At 42.7% G+C, this 16,494-nt stretch overlaps 1 protein-coding gene across 1 annotated transcript in view; it reads right to left on the bottom strand.

Annotated features, from left to right (window-relative positions):
- The window catches only part of LOC307044213 (uncharacterized protein), a 305,770-nt gene that overhangs the window by 241,252 nt on the left and 48,024 nt on the right, over positions 1-16,494 (bottom strand). Inside the window, exon 11 of the mRNA XM_079689294.1 lies at positions 16,251-16,424. Within this exon, the coding sequence (XP_079545420.1) occupies positions 16,251-16,424 (174 nt within the window). The remainder of the gene's footprint in view (positions 1-16,250; positions 16,425-16,494) is intronic.

Genomic DNA, 16,494 nt, shown 5'->3' on the forward strand with positions numbered 1-16,494 from the left:
AAAGCCCAAGCGTTTAAAAACAAACTGTTTGAGTGAGCTGTTGCCATGGACCATTGTGCACTTTTACAGCATTCATCCTGGACTTTCATCGATACAACTGTCTTGCACTTCCTTTGCTCATGCTTTTTGCTGTATTGATTTGCATGTTTCAGAAATGTGGGGTTTTCTTGGGGTCATGTGTTTTCAGAATGTACCACTTGTCATGTGTTTTCAGAATGTACTAATTGCACTACTTCAAAATGTCAGTTCTTGTTTTTATTTGTAATACTTTCTTTAGTGCAAACGTGGTGAGAAACCAGGCCATTATTAAACTTCTATGTATTTTTCCAAAGCAATGCCATTGCTTTTTTGCATTAAAGTGCCCTTTCATATTAGCAGGTTACTATTTAAATCATGGATTTGCAAGAACATTTGCTTTTTTCGGCTAGGCGTTGACATTTTCTGTTAATTGTTTACTATGAATGAGTTACAAAAATAAGCCTTTCTTTGCCATTTGGCCCAATAAACCTTTCTTTTGGTCGGGAGAATAGTTTCCTGCTTGCTGTGTTCTAACACAATAATGTATATGTACATGCATCACAAACTTTTTCTATTTCTTCTATTTCTTTATTTTCAATGTATTTGTTAATTCTCCTGGGGCTGCATGTTGGAAAAACCAAAAGCTCATCTGGATGTGTGGTGGTTGTTAATATTGTTTTATTTTTTGAGAAAAATACATGAATGTTGTTCAAAGAAATGTGTTTGTCTTTATTGACTATTTGTTTTAAAATGTTACGATAAATGCTGTAGATATAAGAGATTAGGATGGATCCTGTAGAAGAATGTATGACATGCCTCTATTCACATGAAATAAATAATCTTATGTACCCCTTGAGCACTAGGTAGATTAAACAGAAAACTATAGCATGGAGTTTAAACAAAACATTCATGTGGCTTTAACAGGTACAAATGAAATATACTGAGTATATTAAAAGCCTATAATGAACATAAAAAGTCATGTTGGTTAAACATAGGGTAAATGAATATACCTAATATTTAAGGAAATATTCACATTAACATATCAATTTCATGTTTCTTTGACATAACATAGTTGTGTGTCTTTAACATAATGGAATAGTTTTGAGTACACATGTTTTTAATGTGTGCAACCGGTTTCCATATTAAAATCATGTTAATCCAACGGCCTTTTTTTTCAGTGCAGCGGTCAACTTTGATGAAACTGAATGTAAAGATGCCAATGAACCAGATTCAGCCTTTGCTGCCGCCAGTGAGAGCTCAGATGAAGATGACCAGATGGAGCCTGAGCCTCTGTCAGATTTGGATCATCCCTCTCTCCCCCCTCACAGAAGGTGCATGGCTCACACCTTGAATCTAGTGGCCAAAGATACAGAAAAGGTAACTGAAAAATGCTACAAAGCAATGTCGAGGGCTGTTTTTGCAAAAGCATCTGCTCTGTGGAACAAGGTTAAGCGGAGTTCAAAGGCTTCTGATACTGTGGAGGAAAAGCTTGGGATTAGCTTTGTTGCGCCAAATGACACAAGATGGAACTCTTTATTTCTTTCCATGGAGCGACTGTCTCGCATTGCAACACTAACTACCAAGGCAGAAATGAATGTGGATGAGGTCACCTCTGCAAATGATGCCACTCCCCTACATGACAAGCTGCTCCTGCACGATGTGAGTGATGAGTTTGGCTTTCGTCGATTCTCACCAGATGAAGTCAACTTCATACACAAGTTTGTGGATGTGATGAGGCCTTTGGCACTTTCACTAAACATCCTCAAAGCAGAGAAGAACATCTTTCTTGGGTACCTGGCTCCAACCATTGTGCAACTGCAATGTCATATGAATGACCTGTTGGATGAGAGCACAAAACCCACTGCTGCAGAGGGTCTCATTACATGCCGTCCCCTCATAAAGAGCATCTTGCAGTCACTGAGCACAAGGCTGGCAGGTCTTCTGGAGAAGAGGGAGCACATACTGTCCGCTATACTGGTGCCAAGATTCAAGCTTGACTGGGTCCAAGATGAGGAGAAACATGTGCAGTACAGATTGATGCTGAAAAGAGAATTGCAAACCAACTCTGATGACTCGGATGCAAGAGACTCAGGTCAAACCCAGTCCAGTGGGGAAAGTAACAAGAAAGATCCTGCAGCTTCATTCTTCAGATTTAACAGAAACCCTCAGGTTCCTCAAAAATCTGATGTGGACACGTATTTGGATGCCCCGACCACAGATGGGTTTGATGAGTACATGCAGTTTCCAAAACTCAAAAGGCTGTTCATAAAACACAGCACTGCCCTCAAGCGCTCCGGTAGAGAGGCTCTTCAGCATCGGTGGTCAAATATTCAGGTAGGGATGAGCTGTGATTATATTCCTCATCTAATTATTTCAGTAATTGCCATTTGCCTCAGTACACAATTCCTTTAATACAGATTACTGTTACAATGTTTGCCACAATAATCATGATGTTAAAATGCCTTCTCTTCTTCTTCTTTCTTCTTCTTCTTGCATCTCATTCAGGCCCAGGAGAAACCGGCTGGGAGATGACAACTTTGAGAAGCAGCTGATCTTGAATGCCAACAAAAATATTTGAAGGTATATATATTATTGTTGTGACCTGTTTTTTGGGCTATAGAAGTACAATGTATTGCTAATGGAGATGAGTATATTGGTGTGCAGAGGTGAGCTGCATACAAACCAGTCAGAGCATATCTTGTTTTTGTTTTTACAGGAAGCAAGAAACAGCAGATCCACCAGGGAGAGACCAGACCACTTTGACCGAAACAGCAGATCCACCAGGGAGTGACCAGACCACTTTGACCGAAACAGCAGATCCACCAGGGAGAGACCAGACCACTGTGACCGAAACAGCAGATCCACCAGGGAGTGACCAGACCACTGTGACCGAACCAGCAGATCCACCAGGGAGAGACCAGACCACTGTGACCAAAACAGCAGATCCACCAGGGAGTGACCAGACCACTGTGACCGAAACAGCAGATCCACCAGGGAGAGACCAGACCACTGTGACCGAAACAGCAGATCCACCAGGGAGTGACCAGACCACTGTGACCGAACCAGCAGATCCACCAGGGAGAGACCACACCACTGTGACCGAAACAGCAGATCCACCAGGGAGAGACCAGACCACTTTGACCGAAACAGCAGATCCACCAGGGAGAGACCAGACCACTGTGACCGAAACAGCAGATCCACCAGGGAGAGACCAGACCACTGTGACCGAAACAGCAGATCCACCAGGGAGAGACCAGACCACTGTGACCGAAACAGCAGATCTACCAGGGAGAGACCAGACCACTGTGACCGAAACAGCAGATCCACCAGGGAGAGACCAGACCACTGTGACCGAAACAGCAGATCCACCAGGGAGTGACCAGACCACTTTGACCGAAACAGCAGATCCACCAGGGAGAGACCAGAACATTGTGACCGAAACAGCAGATCCACCAGGGAGAGACCAGACCACTGTGACCGAAGCAGCAGATCCACCAGGGATTGACCAGACCACTGTGACCGAAACAGCAGATCCACCAGGGAGTGACCAGACCACTGTGACCGAAACAGCAGATCCACCAGGGAGAGACCAGACCACTGTGACCGAAGCAGCAGATCCACCAGGGATTGACCAGACCACTGTGACCGAAACAGCAGATCCACCAGGGAGAGACCAGACCACTGTGACCGAAACAGCAGATCCACCAGGGAGAGACCAGACCACTTTGACCGAAACAGAAGATCCACCAGGGAGTGACCAGACCACTTTGACCGAAACAGAAGATCCACCAGGGAGAGACCAGACCACTGTGACCGAAACAGCAGATCCACCAGGGAGTGACCAGACCACTGTGACCGAAACAGCAGATCCACCAGGGAGAGACCAGACCACTGTGACCGAAACAGAAGATCCACCAGGGAGAGACCAGACCACTTTGACCGAAACAGAAGATCCACCAGGGAGTGACCAGACCACTTTGACCGAAACAGAAGATCCACCAGGGAGAGACCAGACCACTGTGACCGAAACAGCAGATCCACCAGGGAGTGACCAGACCACTGTGACCGAAACAGCAGATCCACCAGGGAGAGACCAGACCACTGTGACCGAAACAGCAGATCTACCAGGAGGAGACCAGACCACTGTGACCGAAACAGCAGATCAACCAGGGAGAGACCAGACCACTGTGACCGAAACAGCAGATCTACCAGGAGGAGACCAGACCACTGTGACCGAAACAGCAGATCCACCAGGGAGAGACCAGACCACTGTGACCGAAACAGCAGATCCACCAGGGAGAGACCAGACCACTTTGACCAGTGACAGAGGATCTTCATTCAGATAAGGCCTTTTCAGGATGGACAGAAAGTAACAATGTCCTTGCCCCTGCACACTTTTGGACTCTTTTTTTTATTTTCACAAATTATTATTTGTGATTTAGTTATTTTAGTTATTTATTTGAACTGTAACCAGTGGTGACAGATCTTCACTCAGTATTTTCACTCACACTGGACAGAAAGTAATAGCAGTACTGTCCATGGGCCTTGGACTCTGACTGACTCTTTAAGTTATTTGGGTTTTTTTACCTAATTTTTTGTACCTTTTTTGCCTCATTCATTTGGGCTGAATATTGCACCCAAGTTATGACCCAAGTTATAGAACTTTTTGTTCTTTGGGCAAACAAGTCAGGAAAAAAAAAGAATGCGACTGACTTAATGAAAAGAGAATTAATGTTTAAATGTTTTGCACTTTGAATATTGAACTTTGAGGTACAACCTTAGTTTCATACCTCAGCCTGGTTCCTACCTCGTTTTGTGTTAGTACAGAGTTATGTCGGCACATGTTTATATGTTATATGTTTGCACAATGACTACTTTCACTTTTGGTACTTTAAGTATATTTAGATTATTATACTTAATAAAGACCATTCAAGCAGCATGTTTTTCCTCATGTTTTTGAAAATATAATGTGGAGATGAAAGCTGCAGCTGCTACTAGTGTGGACTGAATGGGCGGCAGCAAAGCGTTATGGAAATGCCAGTATTCTGATTGCTGTCTGTGGTTCTATATGGGTTATGGCAATCATTTTGACAAATAATAGCTCGCAGCAACGTATTGAAAAAATAACTATAAACTATAAATGAGTTCATTTTTGAAACCATGAACTTTAGTTCAACATTTTGAATTATGAACTATGAACTGAACTAGTTCATTTTAAAATTTGTGAACTGTGAACTGAACAAGTTCATGTAGAAAGTGAACTTTCCCAACACTGCTCTCAATGCTCTGTGGTCTTTATTTTTGAAAAGGCCCCCAGATCTCCCCATGTCGCCCGACGACTTCATGGTTATACAGAGATCCAAGGAAAGGCACGCGCACTAGAGGACGTGTCGGCTCATGCCCTAGCTTACTGCTGCTGATATAATGAAGTCACATGGCGTCCACTTACTCTGTCTCTGAAGGGCGGCCTTTAAAATATAAAGGTTCATCTCTAGACCGGTCAGTCTTTATGGACACACAGCTGGGTCCAGGTCCAGGTCCAGGTCCAGGTCCAGGTCCAGGTCCAGGTCCAGGTCCAGGTCCAGGTCCAGGTCCAGGTCCAGGTCCAGGTCCAGGTCCAGGTCCATGCTGCTGCTCTGGGCTTCAACACAACACACACACAGAGTGTGAATAATGCCTGCTGAGCTCTGGAGGAGAGGACAGTCAGAGGTCTTCATCTCACCTCTGAGCTTTGGTGAGGCGTTCAGGGTCCCCACTCAGAGCGGGTTCAGTGTCCTCGCAGGGATTCATAGCAGAGCTCACACCTTCACACACACACAACCACCTGCTGGAGAACCACACATTATCTCATCAGGACACAGAGCTCTCACACCTCCAAACTAAAGCACTCATGAGACAGTTTCCATGTTGTTGGCTCTGTGAGCTGCAGCGTCTTAAAGACCCTCTCAATGCTCTGTGGTCTTCAGGACGGTTTGAAGACTTCAGGAACATCCTTCATGTGGATTATTCTTGGCCTTTCTGTGCAGATCACTTCTATTGGACGGACTCTGAAGAGCTCAGCAAGCCTTAAAATCTTCCTCTGTTTCAGAGGTTCATACATTTTAAACAGCCAACAGGAAACTGTGTTTGGAGTTCAGAGCAGAAGATTTGGAGGGTAAAAAATAAAGATGAAGAAAATAAATGTTTTTTTTTTTTTAAACGAACAATAAATTGATGTTCTGTATTATTTTAGGTCCTTTAATAAAGGAACACACTAGTAGTTTGTGATTGGACAGAGAAGAGTCTGTGAGGACCAATCAGAGCAGAGGAAGCTCCACCAGATGGAGCTGATGCAGGATTTCACTGCTGCACCTTGACTCAGGTGTTGTACTTCAGTTCAGCTTTTAGTTACTTTAGTTCACTTCATTACCTGCTACTTTATTCTTCTACCATTCTACATCTTAGAAGCAAGTATTCTACTTTTTCTGAAGTACATGTATGTGATAACTTAACGTTAAGAACATGTTGTGTAAACGTTTCAGATCTAGATTAATAACACTAAATATAATCACCAAATTGTCCTGCCTTAACTATATATTAAAATATGATTCCTTGGTGGAATTCACGAGGCACAATGTACTGTATATGACCTTTATTTAAAAAAGAAAAAGCTCTTCCTTTACCAGCTGTTACATTAAAGTGAACAGACGGATTCATTAATTATTATTATGAAATAATGTGAAACATATTATTATGAACTGGTGCAGAATGAGTACTTTTGCACTTTAAGTATATTTTGATGTTTAAACTTGTTCTTTAGTGAAGTGTTGAATAGAGGACCTGAAACAGATTATTATCACACTGTGGTTTCACTAATGTTTCTGAAACTAAAGATCTGAGTCCTTCGTCCTCCTCTGTGAGAAACCAGAAACCAGCTGCAGTTCCTCAGAGTCACCAATGGAGGTCCTCCTCCTCCTCCTCCTCCTCCTCCTCCTCCTCCTCCTCCTCCTCCTCCTCTTCCTCCTCCTCCTCCTCCTCCTCCTCCTCCTCCTCCTCCTCCTCCTCCCCCTCCTCCAACACCTTTAGCTTTTATTTTTGGCCCATATTTGAGCTTCCCGACTGAATTGAACACACCTTTTCTTTTCGTTTGTTGACGTGTTTGGACTTGTGTTATTTTTTTTTAAAGTAAAGACTAAGAAACAAAATGGTTTCCGTCCTGCTCAGCAGGTGTTTAACACAGAACACCTGAAGAGAAGACTACAACAGAGAAAGAGTCTCTCACAGTTTCATCAGAAACTAAAACCTTAATGTGCTCTGTGAAAACAGAAAACTTAGAAATATGTTAAAAGTCTGTCAGCAAAAGTAGTGAAACAGTTCCCGTTGAATGACAGTTTATAGAATATATTCTAATGCCATCAGATACAGATATTGCCTGTAAGTACATGTTGTAACTTTACAGTCTAGTACAAGTACACTTCTTCATTATCAGGACACATGTAACAAGGTGAGAAAACTGCATTAAGACGTTTGAGTTTCACTGTTTAGACTTTAGATCAGAGTTCCTGAGGGGGGGCCAGGAGGGCGTGTTGATCGACCAATGAAACGCAGCCAGAGTCTCTCAGGTGTTTCAGGAGCAAAGGCCCAGGTGAGCTCTCTGATGGCTGCTGGGTCCTAGTGCCCTACCGTTTCCTCCCCCTCCACATCAGTAGCCCTCCTGACAGACTGACCCCCATCAGCCTGAACTCCTCTTCCTCCTCACAGGGAACTCTTTAAACTAACCTGCACTCTCTCTCTGCTCGCACAGCTCGGAGGCCATCTTGTTTCCCAGCTTTAAACAATCACACGTTCATCAACTCAAGCGTTTCTGCGACCACAACAATCAACAACATCAACCAATCACAGCTCTACTTACTGAACTGTTAGCCGTGAGATTCATCAGTAGCAGCCTCGTCTGAGCTTCATCAACTTCAGGGTCCATCAGACGAAGTGAAGTGAAGGCGCTTCCTATCCTGTGTGTGAGTGTGTATGTGTGTGTGTGTGTGTGTGTTTGTCCTCACCTCACTTTTTACAGTTAGCAGTCAGACTGGTTGGACTGAGTCTCAGTCTGTGCTGCGTTCACAGGATCAAATGTTTTTGTGAATAGAATTATTGGGAAGGGATCTTTAACAGAGTTTCCTGCTATACTAACCTGCAGTGCGTTTGATAAAAACAGGAAGTCATTACTTTTTTGCAATTTTGCAGAATAATGTCCGATTGGACTCTTTGCAGCCTCTGTTGTGTAGAGTTCTGCTTCCTGGACACAGCTTGAATAAATATATTCATTAAAACAACACAAAGTGATCTCTTCACTGCTCTTTGGTGATCTGGTTTTTCATTTGTAGAGTAACTGCAGCTGTCAGATAAGTGTAGTCCAGTAAAAAGTACAATATGTACCTCTGAGATGAGTACAGGTATCTCACTCTCATTTCAGGTGTAACATCCTCTCGACCGCCCTTCCAACGTGTGTTATCTCCACCATCTCACCCACATTTCCGTTCCTATTGCCTCACACCAAAGTTCGCTTTGTCATGCTGGGGATTGTCAAATTTCTGACTCGTAAGGCCCGGACACACCAACCTGACACCAAAGAACTGACACAGACGGACCCCCGACTGTTGTGTCTCCTCTCGTCTCCTCGTCTTGGCCATGTGTCGCACTGGAACACACCGCAAAGACTTCAGACGGCCAAGAAGCACGTACGAACTGCGCATGCGTTAGTGGCAATAACTCTCCTCACCAGCAGGCGGCGGTAGTGTGTATTCGTCATTCAAAAGACGCAACAACCGGAAGACAGACTGCGTTATAACCGAGAGAAGAAGAACAGACTGCGTGATATAAGCAAATAGCGTGTTCCATTATCACTCTACAGCGAGAAGCTCACGGGGCTTTCCCCAACCTGTGAGGAGAGCTGGAGGGAAATGAAATCTTAATAGTTTGTTTGGGTAGCTCACTTCCGTTTCGCCTCTCATTCGCTGATTCGCTAAGCTGAACAGCCAATCAGAGTGATTTCTTTTGCCGACAGCCTTTGGCCGACTGCCAGTTTTCGGCCGAAAAGGTGGCCGACTGCCGGTTTTCGGCCGAAAAGGTGTCGGCACGGCTGAAAAGACACGACGGTGCGGGACACACCAATCTGAGTAGGGCGTGTCGACGCTCATCATCGGCCTGACGCCCAACGACGCCGATAATCGGCTTGGTGTGTCCCCGGCCTTTAGAATCCATTAACCCCTTGAGACACACCATCCGGACAGATTGCAGTCAAATTTTACCGGGTGGGGTTTTTACCTAAATTAGCGTTAGGGTTACGGCTAAAAGGGGAATTGGCAGCTGATACTCTGCTTTAGTTTTTTTGGTTTATTTTCATACAAAGCCTTTGACCCAACAATGATGGATCCAGAAACACACATTTCCAGTGTTTTACCTGCTATAGATGGTATGTTCCCATGCTCACTTTATGCTTACGACCATACCCTACCATACCAATACTTAGATGGGGCACCTCGGTATTCCCAGTGCTGCAGTCGTTGAATGAAGTGGTTTTGGTGGCACTATCCAGTATAACAGGGGAGTTTTGAATAAGGACGCTGCATATTGGTTTGTTCTGATAGAAATAAGGTTGAAGCTCGTTGTGCCAAAATACGCCACTATTTCAACACGTTCTAAGTAAAAACAGGGTTTTTCCGCTCGTTATAGTATGGTAGTTTAAACACACTTTACATAGGAATTGAACATTGTTCTTCAGATTGGTAGACATCCATTTACCCCTTTAGATAAACAAATCATTTCTAATGTTTCGTTGTATTAGGTATTAGGAGTAAAAGTACTGCTAAGTTTTTCTTGTGTACTTTTATTTCTGATCTACAAAGTCTATTGTGTCACTTATTCTGTTAATACAATCTGTTTTTTTGTGTTGTATTTGTTTATTCCTGAACACAATTGATCAGTTGTACTAAGTCTGTGTTCTTATTATTTCTGTATCATAGTTTAAATGATAGTTTGTATTTGTTTTGTCATAATTTCTCGTAGGATCTTTGCGTTTGTCTTTTATTCTTGTTCACGGAATTTCTCTGAAACCATACATTTCACAATTTAACTTTTTCTATTTCTTATAGTCTTTTATCAATGCATTTGTTTTGTTCCATTCTGTTTTAGTGGTGCTTATTCGCAACATAATGCTATAAAAATACGTATTTGGTTTGTATACATGGAATGTAATGAAGTATTTTCGATAATGAGATATATATAAAGTCAGGCCCGATCTCGTATATCTCAGAAGCTGAGCAGGGTCGGGCATGGACATTGTTTTGCACATTTATGACCCTGAAGGTCGCCCAGAGGTCTGAGTATTGGTTCTTGATGTGGGGGGCCAGGGTTCATCACTCAAGTGTATTTAGTCTTGGCTCAAATTGGTTTTATTCCATCTAGCCTCCTTGCAACCTATGGAGGACAGAACATGACATAGGTAAGAATAAATAAATACATGTTTGAATAAATATAGGAACACTAATATAAATAACTGGAAATAGATACAGAAATAAAAATAATACAGTAATAAATAAATAAATTTTCATTTTCATTTCATTTCAAACCTTTATTTAGACAGATTAGTCCCTTGAGATCATCGATCTCATTTACAAGGGAGACCTGCATCATTTAGTTCCACATGAAACATAAAAACAACATACAAACAACAGAGGATATCATATTTACATATTCAACATTTACAAATACCCAGAGTGTCAGAAAGCATTTCATTTAGACATGCCTTAAATACATTCAAAGAAATAAAAATGCTCAATTTCAATTTTGCCTGTAGACTGTTCCAAGCAAGTGGAGCTGCGCACATAAAAGCTGTCTTACCTAAGACAGTCCTTACTCTTGGCACATCTAACAAGACTATATCCTGTGATCGCAGACAATAGCTGCTTGCAACTTTCTGCTTTATCAATGAACAGATATAATACGGGAGTTTGCCCAACATAGCTTTATAGATAAAAGTGTACCAGTGACTGAGCCTCCGTACAGTGAGTGATGGTAAACCTGCCTTGGTATACAATGTACAGTGATGAGTAAGTGCTTTACAGTTAGTGACAAATCTCAGAGCACTATGATACGCAGCATCTAGTTTGCTTAGGTAGTTGGCAGGTGCATTCATATACAGCAGATCACCATAGTCCAGCACAGGTAAAAAGGTCACAGTGACTAGCCTTTTCCTGGCCTCAAGCGAGAAACAGGACTTATTCCTGAAAAAGAAACCTAGCCTAACCCTCAGTTTTTTAAGCAGGTTATTGACATGAAGTTTAAAAGAGAGACAGTCATCAAGCAAGATACCAAGGTATTTGTAACAGGCAACAACTTCAAGTTTTGTTCCTTGCGTTGATACAATATCTAAAACAGGCTCTGGTGACTTTTTAGCTTTTGAAAAGAGCATTATCTTGGTTTTATCCACATTTAAAAGAAGCTTTAGTTCAGAGAGCTGAGTCTGAATAATGTTAAAAACAGCCTGTAATTTAACAACCGCCTCCTGAATGGAGGGACCTGCACAATACATCACGGTATCGTCCGCATAAAAATGTAAAGTAGCTTCATCCACATTTTCACCTAAACTGTTGATATATATGGAGAATAAAAGTGGACCTAGTTAAATACTTTAACTAAAAAGAAAATGATGTAAAAAATAAAATCTTATTTATTTTTCTGTATTTCCATGTGTTTGATTTCTATCTGTATTTGTGTGTGAAGTGATGTTTGTTGCACTTTCCTGAATCACAGTGAAGATATTGAGTCTGAAGCAAAAGCATATTTTCAGAATCAGAATTCCTTTATTTGTCCCGAAAAGTGGAAATCTACATTATTACATCAAAAGATGTATAGTGCAGATAAAGTGAAAAGAGTAGACTGTATATTCAAATATAACAAAGCAGGAAGACATTATTAATAATAAAGAAGAAAAATAAGTAAAAACACATAACAAGTACACCACGGTTAAAAACAAATAGATGGAAATATATTTTTTAAACAACGTTGGTCTAACATCAGCTGTGATCCTGAACAGACTGAACTCTCTGGGCAGCAGGGAGGAAGTCTCTGGAACAGGAGGAGACTCTTCCTCCTACAGAGGAACCAGAGACACTGATCCAGACCAAACTGCAAACCCAGCATAGAGAGGTTCAGTGAATGTGGTTCTGAAGGTGTGGAGGTGGATCAGTGTGTCAGAGGAGACTCTGTAGAAGGAGAGAGAGCCAGCAGGATGATCCAGATACACTGCTACTCTACCAGAGGAGGAGGAGGAGGAGGAGGAGGAGGAGGAGGAGGAGGAGGAGGAGGAGGAGGAGGTGTGTGTTACTGTGTTATTGTGACAGACAAAGTAACGACCACCAGAGCAGATCAGACTCCAGGACTGATCATTCCATCCAAACACACAGTCCTCTCTCTCTCCTCTCCTCCTGATTCCTCTGTAAGTCACTGATATATAAACCCCTCCTCTCCTCTCGACCTCCCAGTAACAGAGACCAGTCAGAGCTTCTCTACACATCAGCTGACACCAGATATCAAACCTCTCTGGATGATCAGGATATGGCTGCTCCTCCTCCACACATGTCACCTTCCTGTTGTCCTCAGACAGTTTGAGGTTCCTCTGTGCTGTGTTTGTGTCGAGTGAGAGTTCACAGGAATCTGAGGAGAGGAACAGCAGCAGTTATTCATCTATCAGCTGTTCATTTATTGACACTTTGATGATGAAGGTTACATTTCAAGATGGTGGCTGCTTTGTTTTCATGAATCAAATTAAACCACACTCACACTTCCTCAGACCGGGTCTCAACCATCGGACTCCAGCAGGCTCCAGCCTGAAAGAAGGGGGGGGGGGGGGGGGGGGGGTCAGAGCAGCATGGAGACGTGGACATTACATCACTCTCAAACTCAGAGCTTTGTTATTCTCCACAGATGAAGCTACATGTTCACGATATCATTTTAGATCAGTCGATAAATAAAGCTCATTAACTTCAATTATTATTTCTCAGAGAATAAGATGTAAGAGTTGATCAGTGTTCAGTTAGTGTTCCCTCAGCATCTGCTAGCAGCAGTCAATGAGTGTTTCTCTTACCTGGAATCTGAAGAGGAAAATCAATGAACTTTATTTAAAAGCATCTTTCATGCAACGCACTTTGGGTTTGCTTTGAGCAATGAAAGGTGCTTTGACCATACCATTTATTATTATTATTATTATGATGAATTCACAGGACATCTGATAGTTCATCATTGTGTTTAAAAGAGGGAGGGGCCATTTAGTGCTTTAAAAATAGGAGAAGCACTTCAGAATCAATTCAGATACAGGAGCCAGTGCAGATGGGGTCCATCAGGAGTGGGATGATCTCTGCTGTGTTTAGGTTGTTGGATGGATTTTGACTCTATTGCCAAAATGATAAAAGCAGTTTTTGGTCAGCAAATTAAAATGAGCATTAAAATGGAGATCAGAATCTAAAATGATAAAGATGTATTTCTTGTTGTCGTGTCTTCTCTGTAAACACAGAGCTGCTGCCTGAGTCTTATCCCGTGTCTTTAGTTCCCTTCAATGTTTTTGTCTTGGCATACACACGGTGGAGGAAATACGTATTTGATCCCTGCAGACTTTGTAAGTTCACCAACAAAGAAAGGACCAGTCTGTCATTTGAATGGTAGGTTTATATAAACAGTGAGAGAAAGAATATCAATAAGGAAATCCAGAAATGTACATTATATAAAAGATAAAAATGTATTTGCATTTAACTGAGTGAAATAAGTATTTGATCCCCTTGCAGAACATGTGTTAGGACTTGGTGGAGAAACCCTTGTTGGACACACAGAGGTCACACAGAGGTCAGACGCTTCTTGTAGTTGGTCTCCAGGTCTGTGCACATCTCAGGAAGGATGTTGGTCCACTCCTCTCTGAAGATCCAAATCCTTCAGGTGTTGAGGCTGATGCTTGGCATCTGGAAGCTTCAGCTCCCTCCACACATTTTCTATGGGATTAAGGTCCAGAGACTGGCTAGGACCCTCCATCACCTGAAGGTGCTTCTTCTTTAGCCTCTCCTGTGTTGCCTTGGCCGTATGTTCAGGGTCCTTGTCCTGCTGGAAGACCCCTCCATGACCCATGGTCAGTGTTCTGGCTGAGGGAAGGAGGCTATCGACCAAGATCTCACGGGACATGTCCCCGTCCATCCTCTCCTCGATGCAGGGAAGTCCTCCTGTCCCCTCAGCAGAGAAACAGCCCAAAGCAGAATGTTTCCACCTCCATGCCTGACGGATGGTGTTCTGGGGTTATAGTCAGCATCTCTCTTCCTCCAAACACGGCGTGTCGAGTTGAAGCCAAAGATCAACATTTTAGTCTCATCTGAGCTCATCCGCTTCTCCCAAGCCTTCTCTGAATCATTCAGATGTTCGTTGTCAAACTTCAGACGGCCTCTCGTGTTCTTCTTGAGCAGGGGGCCTTCAGGCACTGCAGGATTTGATCAACTATGGTGTAGTGTGTTACCAATAGGTTTCTTGGTGACTGTGGTCCCAGCTGCCTTGAGATCATTAACAAGTTCCTCCTGTGTAGTTCTTGGCTGATCCCTCACCTTTCTCATGATCATCAATACCCCACGGGGCCAGATCCTGTGTGGAGCCCAGACCGAGGGCCATTGATGCTCATTTTGTGTTTCTTCCATTTAGAAACACACACATTATTCTTCTGAATAATGGCACCAAGAGTTGTCTCCTTCTCACCAAGCTGCTTTCCGGTGGTCTTGTAGCCGATCCCAGCCTGGTGCAGGTCTACAGTCTCACCCTGAGGTCCTTAGACAGCTCTACAGTCTCGCCCATGGTGGAGAGATTGGAATCTGATTGATTGATTCTGTGGACAGGTGTCTTTTATACAGGTAACAAGTTGATTAGGAGTACTTTTTTAAAGGAAGATGAATTATTTGTCTGTGGGAGCCAGAATCCTTGTTTGTTGCAAAGGGATCAAATACTTATTTCACTCAGTTAAATGGAAATACATTTTTATCTTTTATATAATGTCAATTTCTGGATTTTCTTTTTGATATTCTTACTCTCAATGTTTATATAAACCTACCATTACAATGATAGACTGTTAATGTATTGTGTGGGCAAACTTAAAAAATCTGCAGGGGATCAAATACTTATTTCCTTCACTGTATATGTTTATAATACCTGAGAGTGTCCAGCCTCCAGAGAGGATCCTCCAGTCCAGCAGACAGCAGCTTCTCTCCTGAGTCTCCTGGATGATTGTAGCTCAGGTCCAGCTCTCTCAGATGGGAGGGGTTGGATCTCAGAGCTGAAGCCAGAGAAACACAGCCTTCCTCTGAGACCAGACAGCCTGACAGCCTGAACACACACACACACACACACACACACACACACACACACACACACACACACACACACACACACACACACACACACACACACACACACACACACACACACACACACACACACACACACACACACACACACACACACACACACACACACACACACACACACACACACACACACACACACACACACACACACACAAGTTCAAACAAGAGTGAGTCAAAAAACAATAACAAATGTTATTGAAGCAGATGCAACAAAAGGTTATGAGTGTATCCATCATTAATGTACATCGCAATTTAACTGGCTATAAGTTTAACATGTTGATGAACCCTGACCTGAGAGTCTCCAGAGCACAGTGAGGACTCTCCAGTCCAGCAGACAGCAGCTTCACTCCTGAATCCTGCAGGTCGTTGTTCCTCAGGTCCAGCTCTCTCAGACTAGAGGACTGGGAGCTGAGGACTGAGGACAGAGCTGCACAGCTTCTCTCTGACAGCTTACAGACACTCAGTCTGAAGAGAAAATAATAAACAACAACATAAAATCAATAACTTCAGGGTGTTCTTTTTCATGAATGACTGCCTTATCGCATATTATTCCTTATTCAAAAAGTGCAACTCAATACTGCTTCACATCTGTGATGCCAATGTTCATGATGTCTCTTCTCCACGATGGCATTAATCAGTAACAGGATGAGTGTTTTACATCAACTGTATTTTATTAATGTTTAATACAAAAGAAGACTTTGCGTTTGGTTACCTGACTGATTTAAAAATAGGAAGAGAAAGAAGGAGATTGTAAATAAGCAGAGAGAGAGAGAGAGAGACAATCATTTAAGATAAAATAAGAAATCTGACCTGAGAGTCTCCAGAGCACAGTGAGGACTCTCCAGTCCAGAAGACAGCAGCTTCACTCCTGAATCCTGCAGGTCGTTGTTACTCAGGTCCAGCTCTCTCAGACTAGAGGACTGGGAGCTGAGGACTGAGGACAGAGCTGCACAGCTTCTCTCTGACAGCTCACAATAACTCAGTCTGAAGGGACAAACATTTAAATTAAAAGTTCAGCATTTACTCCTTTTTACAAATTCAAAAACAAAATATT

The sequence above is a fragment of the Notothenia rossii genome (assembly GCF_949606895.1).
Source record: "Notothenia rossii genome assembly, chromosome: 6".
In the NCBI taxonomy this organism is placed as follows: domain Eukaryota; kingdom Metazoa; phylum Chordata; class Actinopteri; order Perciformes; family Nototheniidae; genus Notothenia; species Notothenia rossii.